The sequence below is a fragment of the Pituophis catenifer genome, unplaced genomic scaffold (assembly GCF_029215685.1).
Source record: "Pituophis catenifer annectens isolate HBS135680 unplaced genomic scaffold, rPitCat1.0.hap2 SCAF_2, whole genome shotgun sequence".
In the NCBI taxonomy this organism is placed as follows: Eukaryota; Metazoa; Chordata; class Lepidosauria; order Squamata; family Colubridae; genus Pituophis; species Pituophis catenifer.
Window position 1 is genome coordinate 136,942,127 of NW_027256882.1, and position 8,978 is coordinate 136,951,104.

General features: G+C 37.6%; 1 protein-coding gene across 1 annotated transcript; it reads right to left on the reverse strand.

The window, feature by feature from the left end:
- Window positions 1-1,759: 1,759 nt before the first annotated feature.
- On the reverse strand, window positions 1,760-8,607 carry MRPL12 (mitochondrial ribosomal protein L12). Its single transcript, XM_070937656.1, is given in 6 exon segments — window positions 1,760-2,364; window positions 4,079-4,219; window positions 6,946-7,020; window positions 7,210-7,396; window positions 8,435-8,523; window positions 8,525-8,607. Coding segments are annotated over 6 exon segments (672 nt in total). The 5' UTR covers window positions 8,588-8,607; the 3' UTR covers window positions 1,760-2,247.
- Between the last annotated feature and the right edge of the window lie 371 nt (window positions 8,608-8,978).

Consider the following 8,978-nt stretch of genomic DNA (forward strand, 5'->3'; position numbering starts at 1 on the left):
ACATAGTTGTACTGTATACATCAGTCTTCCTTTGACAGATGTTCTTCAGATCTACTGGCTATAGCTTTTCTAACTCCTACTGCATTGCCTTTGGCATAGCAATCTGAACATTGTATATCCTGCAGCAAAGTCATCTTCAAGGCTCCTAAGAGGGCATTCATTTTGCATGATTTACTGCTGGTACTGAATAAAGATGTGCAAAACTTCCACAGTTGTACCGTTTTACATCTGAAACAATTCTTTTGAAATGGGCTCAATCATTTCAGAACTGTTTCAAGTCCAAAATGCTTCCAAAATTATGTTGACCTGTTTCAGACTTGAAGCAATACACATTAGAAACATTTTGCACACAATTGCTCTATTTTTTTCCAGTAGCAGGGTGTTAATTCTTCAATTTAACCAGGGATGCCATTTATAATTTTACCTTCTTTGAAAAAAAAACAAAAACCCAAAACCTTGCTCACTCTCTCAATTAATAGAATAAGAGTTGGAAGGGACTTGGAGGTCCAGTCTAACCCTCTTCTCAAGCAGATCCTGTACCATTTCAGACAAATTGTTGTCCAATCTTTTAAAGACCTTTAATAATGGACCACTCATAATTTCTGAAGGCATGCCATTCCAAATTGCTTTAAGAGCATCCTCAAATGCATTAAGAAAAATGGATAGTTTTACATGTTCTGAGTAAGCTTGCTGCCTTGATCAGAGACAACAGAAAATAATATTTAGGATGAAACATTCCATCCATACTTTATCATCACCATTCCAGTCTTGAAGGGTGTATTTGCTGCTTTCCAATGATTGTTGCAGATAGAATAATTGCTAAAAGTGTGCTCATTTGCCGAAATTCGTTCTAAGTCTCCATAGTTGCATCTGTAAAAGGGCAATATTATTTACAGGGCTTCAGCAATCTTGAAAATATTTGAGATGTACAAGCACAGAAAACACATTTGTGTAGGTACATTTTGGAGGAGGTGCAATATTTAGCACTGTTTATTGCATTAATATAGTAGAAAATGCCCAATAAATTTATTGGTCAGTAAAATTTGTTTCCCAACTCTTAAAAATTAGCCACTGCCAAGCTATCTTCGAGAAAAGGATGAAAAAATGACAGAGAAAGAAGTCTCAAATTCTTCCTGTCTTTAAAGCCTCACATAAATTTGCATACTTTAAATCTCCTCTATGAATTCTCAGGTGCTGGAGAACAGTTAAAACTGCAAAAGCAGCATTCCAACTATCAGCCTCAGCAGCGTGCCTTAAAAGCTGCCTTTAGACAATCTTGGCTGCCAAGGGTTCACTTTAGCTCGGCTTTAAATGAAAGTGCAACAACATGGACATTGGACTAAAACCACATCTTGTTCCATTGAGTGAACTATCTAAACCAAACTAAGAATATTCATTTTGACCTGAACAATGGCTTATATTAAACCTTCAAACAGGAGCCAAGATTCAGCAAACTACCGTATCGCAAGACACAGCAAGTGCCAAGGAAAAGATACTTGTAGGCCGTGCTGATATAAATCATACCAAAAGGGACTAAGGGCAGGGGAGAGGAAAAGGGCCACCCACAGAAGAGAACAGACATCAATCAGGGGGCTAAGGCAGGGGTCTAGCCATCTACCCTGATATTGGATAAACAAAGGAACTTGGCAGAATGTATTGTCCTACCTAAATTTAACCTGCTCAGATTTGGAAATGTTTCAGGAAGAAAAAAAATTTTTTTCCTACTAAATCTAGTAAGTCACAACAGGAAAAGCTAACATTTCCAAGCTGCTGTCCTTCTTTATTAAAAGAGAATCGATTTCATTTACACCTTCTATTGAAAAGATGATCTTAAGAGTACGACCCAAAATCTACAAAGATCCCACCCATTTCCTCCCACAAATGATTAAATCTGCCACTAAGGGACACCGGTCCAAATACCCATGCAAACTTGAAGAACCTGCTGGAGGGTGAAAACACCTATAACATGCAAGAAAGGATCATCACACATATTCTACAGGTGTTATCCATCACGTATATTCGTTATGAATACAGGTTTTTAACCACATAGCAGACTGCAAGGTGTGCCAAAGAATTGTTACACACTGAGCCATCCCCATGGGAAACTGCACAGCAGAAAAAAATGGGGCAGAGCAACTTTCCTGGAACCGCACAGTACTCCACCACCAGTCAGCAGGAGTGGCTGACACAAGTCAGAGGGTCCTTCCCCCGCTCTGCTTTAAGTCCTTTGGCAGGTAGGCAGATTCTTTAATCCACAACTACTGTGCCTCCAACTGCCTCTAGAGCTGATTTAATCTTTTCTGCTTCTTCTTTACGAACATTTACTTTGATATCTTGAGGAAGAGATTCCACCAACTTCTTTGCCTGCAAGATAGAAAGGCTTTAATCAGAAAATGAAAAGGATTGCACAACATTCAAGAGAAACCTCAGTTAATACTAGCCTTTTTTATTTATTTATTTAAAAAGTTTATTTATAATAAAATTAAAAACAATGGACATAGCGTGATATCTCCGGTTTAAACGTTTTCATCAAATTTTGTCATATAATTGATAAACTTCCTTATCTCTATACATGTTTACACTAATTATCACATTTCAAATATATATATTCTTTCATCCATATAGGTTATATTGATATCTAATTTGATTATCTAGCATAACAAATTAGCATAAACACTTCTAAACGTTTTACTCGTCAATGGTCCTTTATCCCAGCATTCCTCTTCCTTTCCAGCCAATAGTAAAATTTGTTCCAGATTTCATAATACTCTGATTCGTTCTTATCTTTAAGTTCCAAAGTCAGCCTGTCCATTTCCGCACAAATTAATATTTTAACTAACACTTCTTCTGTGGGGGTCTCTTTGTTTTTCCATTTTTGTGCAAAAGCCAATCTTGCTGCTGTTAGAATATGTATGCTAATACTAGTCTTGATCTCTATATATTTTCTACTTATGGTACCTCCTGAATTTGAGGAGACAACGCAGCCCCCAAATCTTTCCAAAGAAACATTTCCTAAATTATGGTTCTAGGGTTTAATGAACAGAATTCAAAGATCTGAGGAAATTGTCTTTGGAGCTTTACCAGCTTCATTTGCATGGAGGAAGGGTGGAGACGCATGCAAGGTCAAAAAGGCAAGAAGGAGAAAGCGATGTTGAAATGCAAGTCTAGTGCCTTTGTATACATTCACACCCAAGGGGTCCGGGTTTGCGTTGCTGTGACCTTTCTGCCAACCTGCCTTTTTTTTAAGCCCTGCTTTCTCAATAGATGTCACTGAGTTGCATGATTGATGACAGACTGTGTCACACTAATTGCCACTATATTTGAGGATCCTAATTTTACTCATTCTACATCTTTTTTTTTTTAACTCTCCATCAAATCTTACCCTTTTTGCTCCCAACTGGCAACATCAAAAAATTACAATAGAAGTTCTATGGAAATCAAGTTTAGAAATGAACTAAGGCAGTTAAAGGAAGTAACATGTTTTAGAATATCCCTCTTATTGACCATATTATACTAACTCTTGTTTTTTGGGATTAGCTTCTTATTCATTCTCAGGCACAATGTAAGATGTTGATTTCTATCTATAAAGCTTTATATCTTTTGGGACCACAGTATCTGAAGGAAAGTGTTTGCCTGCAAGACCTTGCTAAGAAATTAACTGTAATCACTAAAGTTTCCACTAGTTTATGTCATCAAGGGAATCAATAGCATAAGGTATGGCATTTTTAGTGTCAGCATCTAGCTGTGGAACCTACTTCCAAGATGTATAATTCAGTCCTTCGTTGATGTTTTTTAAGCAGGCAATAAGCATATTTCCATCCAATGTTAATTTTGCTGATCACTATTTTGTTTATTTTCCTAATTGTTTTAATGAAATTGTATTATTAGTGCAAACCACTTTAAGGCACCTGAGGCTCCATAAAGCAGCAGATATATTTCTATTAAATGAACAGTTACAATACAGGGAACTGTCACTCACATCATTCTAAGCATCTAGGTATTCTGCAAGCATTTCAAGTAAAAAGATATTCCCCCTCAATAGTATAATCTGAACAAGTATAGGAAAGAATCATTTTACCTGGACAAGGTTTATGTTCTCCATGTGGTTCTTTAGTTCTTTGATAACTTTCACCTTGTCTTCAGCTTTAAACCCAGTCAATCGCACTGTAAAATTGATCTTTTCTACTTTTTCAACCTCTTCTTCTTCTTCTTCTTCAGCCTAGTCGATGAAGAGGAAAGAGAAACAAATTGACAATTAGTAGGTAGTGCCTGCCCCTTTGTCTCCAAGGAGACAGCAGTAAAGGAAGGATCAAACTATTTAGGCACTTCATTTGGTTTATTTAGATGGGGGAGGGGGGCCAAAGCTAGCACTGAACTATAACAGTGTTGTTTGTTTTTATAAACTGACAGTGGAACTAAAGGCACAAATAGAAAATGGTTACTATTTTCATATTCTACATGGGGACGTCTTAGAATTTTTTTAGCTTTCCATTACAGAAAACATAGTACTAGACTAGATCCAATAATCTCTTCTTAATAATCATAGAATCAAAAGGGGGCATTTTCATTTATGTCTTCTAGGGTGTTAGCTATCTGCCCCCAATTTGTATGATCTGAAAGTGTATTAAGCATTCAGTTCTTCATCTAACTTATTTAATAAAAATAACTGAAGTATAGTATTTTGTCAATTATAGTTCATGTGGTGTGCTTCCTGCCTGGACAATCTTGCAAAACTGACATCAATCTTGCAAGTTTGAAAGTACATGTCCCCAAAGGTCATCCCTACATGCCATTACACTATAAAGGTACTATCCAATAAAATGTATCTTCCCAAATACTGGTATTGTATTCAGACTAACTGGTCCATAATTTGCTGGATCATTTTTTCAACATAGAGAAAATATTTGTTTTGTTCCAGTTACATGTCTTATTCTCTAGGATTTTTAAAGCTAGTATAATGTTCAGCCCGGACCATTAGCTACCAATACCCTAAGATGGAATTCCTCTGATTGTATAGATTTAAACTCATTCGAAGTTAATAGCCAACTTCCCATAATTCAATCCTATCCCTTCATCCATCATTTCACTGATAAGAGAGCCAAAATAATTGCTAACCATCATCTTTCCTTAGTTACCTGTTAGCGTTTTAGCTTTTTCACTTAGTAACTAGCATACTGATTCTTTTTTTTTTTACTCTGAATGTATTGACAATAATATTGTTTATTCTTCTGTAACTTATTTTAATCAAATGCTCTCTCACAGCATATCAAGTACATTCCTCTGAATTTCTAAGTGGGAATGGATATTTTAAACAAGTAATACAAATCTTTATTATTTCTGTTCCTTTTCTCATTCCTCCAGAACTTTGATATACACATTTCACCGATAAACCTAATAAAACATATTTGCCCATCCACATTAAGAAATAAATCGCACACTGTTTTTTTGTTTGACTGATCAGTGATTTTATGCTCTGCAACCAAATTGCCTAAATTTAATCATAAATGACAACTCACAATGGGAATAATCAAAAGAAGAGCTACAAAATGAATTCTGACTAGCAAGAAGTAAGTTTTTTTCCCAAACAGAGTAAACTCATTGATTTCTTTTCGGGAGTCAGGTCACGGAAGAAAGGGCATAGAATAAGAAAACCCCATCCTTGAAAAAACTTGTTTTCTTAATTTCTTAACCTAGACATTGCAAACATATATTTTCCTTTTTGAGAAGTTGGATGTCCTGCATGCTATTTTCTCTGGAAAAATCCCCTTACTTTAAGGATCATTTCTTTCTTCTCTATGGAGCTGGTTAAAATATTTCCCAAAATTGTTAATGAATTATTTCATTCAGGAGCTAGTGTGTGCTCCTTCTTATATATGCTAAGTCTGCTGGAGGCTTTGTAGTCCATAGTTTTATCCAGGTTTAATATTCATGCGTAGATTAATATTTGCCAAATTTTTACTGCATCTTCATGTTTTGAAAATTTTATCATCATCCCACCCCAGTATAAGTCCAAATATTTTCAAAATGTGAAAGAAAAAATAAAAGGAAAAGAAGTGCAGATGGTGCCTTTTTGTTTGGTAAACGGAGAGAATATCAGACAGCAACCTTGAAGAGAGTGATATGAGGCAGCGGGGAGAATGAAGTAGCCTCTAAAAGGCATCTATTCACAATTACTACAGATAACCCACTGAATCTGCCAGATTTCCAGAACTGCTATAAGGCAATTGTTTTGGGAACTTCTTTGGAGTAAAATTAAGCAGCCACTTGGAAAAGTTAAGTTTGAGATGAATTTCTTAAAGCTTTAGAAATATTTTCACTTGATTCACTCAAATCTATACAATCTTTTAGTCAGGAAGCAAATCTCAGAATAATTGGGGCACTACAAAGATATTTATTCAATATTTAATGATGCAAAGCTTAACTTTAATAGAAAATCACAATATACAAGAATATGTAGGAAACTAGTAAGTGAGCAATAGAGACATAGTAATATCTAAAAGGGACAGCTGAAAAAATGGCTGCTAAGTCCATTATAATAAAATGTCTGTTATCCCGCTTAATTTAGGATCACCCTCAGGACTGAAAAGTATCCAGCTAACTGAAACTATAGCTGCATACAGAAGTAGCTGACTTTAACTTGTGATCATCCTTTATAAATCTTTTTGCCCCATTCTATACTGCCAATCGTTTAGGAGCTTATTACAATTTGTATATCATTACAAATACTAACTGTGCTATTATTTTCATTATACCATGGAAGCAGCTCTTTTAAATACCAAGTAAAGAAAGCAGTCTGTCTGCACCTTTCATCTTCATGCTTGCAAGTTTCATCACCACCTCTTCAAGAACAATGTGGATTTGTTGACCAGGTGCACTCAGACCCTTGTCCAAAAGCAATTACCATTTGATTCAGGTAAATGACAAGATATAAGGCTGATAGCTTACCGGTGCTGCCAACTGTGTTGCTGGCATCATCCCGGCCATTGGCATAAGTCCAATATCTTGGATCTTGAGAGTTTTCTGTAAACATAGAAAACATCTTTTTATCCATCTTTTATATCACTTGTAATACTGAAGTAGGGATTATAACCCAGAGTACCACACTCCATCTCTATAAGGAAAAAGAAGCTACAAACAACAGGAAGCATCTACTACAACTTTTTCATCTTTGCTCTATTAATCACTCAGTTTCTAATGTAAAAATGGTACCTTTAGCAACTCGTTGAGGTCAGAGATCTCCAGAAGAGTCAGGTTAGCTATGTCCTGAACTAGCTGCTGAATCTTTGGTGAATATTCTTTTGGGGCATCATCCATACGCGGACTTGCTAAAACTTCACTACACTTTGAACATGTAGTCTTCAGCATCCGGATAGCACAAGCTTGTGATCGATGCTGCCTGTAGAAAATCAGACAACAAAAGTTACAGTTCACATTTCCCAACACACAGGTACATGCAAATGAAAAATATCTGTTGAACAGATGAAGAATGGACGGATAACAAGGAAAGACCAATCAAGATGGCTGGGGGAGAACAACAGTATGAATTGGTGCATATGCTATTGGAAAGAAAGAAAAGTCTTCCCCAGCCATTTTATTAGCAAATTTTGACAAATTCCATTTTAGAAATAGCTCAGTTTCAGAAATAATGGCTATTTTCAATAGCCTGAAATATTACATGGTAGGAGCTTTATAATGACTAAGTTTCAGACCGCAAAAGGTACAGTTCAAGTGGTTTAAAACAGTCAACCAAAAGATAAACTATAATATACTGTAGCATAGGTCAAATTTTTCAATTTTGCATGATATATATATATATATTTTACAAAACTTAAATCTGTTCTGCTAGCATGCTTCAACATGACAAAGTTGAAGGACAGACTATTTTTAATAATTAGGAATTAATGAGGGTAAATTTATTTTTAAATGTGCATTTTTATTCATGATGATAAGAGATTCCTCAGACAAAATAGGCCTGCTTTAATTCAGTATTTTTTGCAACAATATCAAACAAGCATTGATTGATCTATTAGGACTTATTTATGGATATTACCTGGACACACCCATTCTCTACTGGCCAGAGCCCCAAGTCACGAAGTTTCTGGTTCAGATCTCACCCCAGCTTACAGGAGTCCACCCACCATCAGGTTCTGCCCCCTTAGCAAGTTGGGGTAACAGGGCTGACCTTTCAGGGATGCTTCAAGACTTATCAAAAAGTAAATTCTCCCTCCACGCATCGAGGGGGCTGAAGAGTTGTTTAGAGAGAGCCAAAGAAATCTCCGCTGCCCCCCCTGCAATTATACGCGCACCACCAAGCAAGGGCTCCGTTTGCAGAAGCGAGGCAGGCGTATGACCTTTATTTGGGCGTTCAGGCCTCTTAGTTCGTCCCCACCCGCTTCCCCTTCGTTTGCGGCATCGGTCGCCTAGGCCTACGTACCGCAGTAACAGTCGGAGAGCGGTACCGAGTCCGGCCGCGGGAAACATGGCCATATCGGCGGCTGCGAAAGGCGGCAGGAAGGAAACACCGACGGTCCCCTGTTTCTGCAGCGTGCACACCGCAAAGGGCGCCGGGGACGCTCTCTCCGAGCATCTCTGTGGTTAAACGAAACGTCCAATCTCCGCCGACTTCGACTCTCTGTGATGTACAGAGCGTTTACACAGCCTTGCGTCTCGATGGTGAGCGGATGTGACGATTCAAAGCCCGTCTAGCGTACCATGTCAGAAAGGATAACTACGGGAACCGGAAGCCCGTTTTCCACAGAGCCAAACTTAGTTACCCAGCTGACCTTGCGACGCTCGGCGTACAAAGTGAAACTAAGTAATATTTGCAACTAAAGAATATTCCGCAATTCGGAGGCTTAAGCGGAAAAAAAGCCTGACTAGGTGGCTCAGTGACACTCAGCTTGTCAATCAGAAAGGTCGGTGGCTCGAATCCCTAGTACAGGTCTCCCTGCGTGAGCAGGGGGTTGGACTAGATGGCC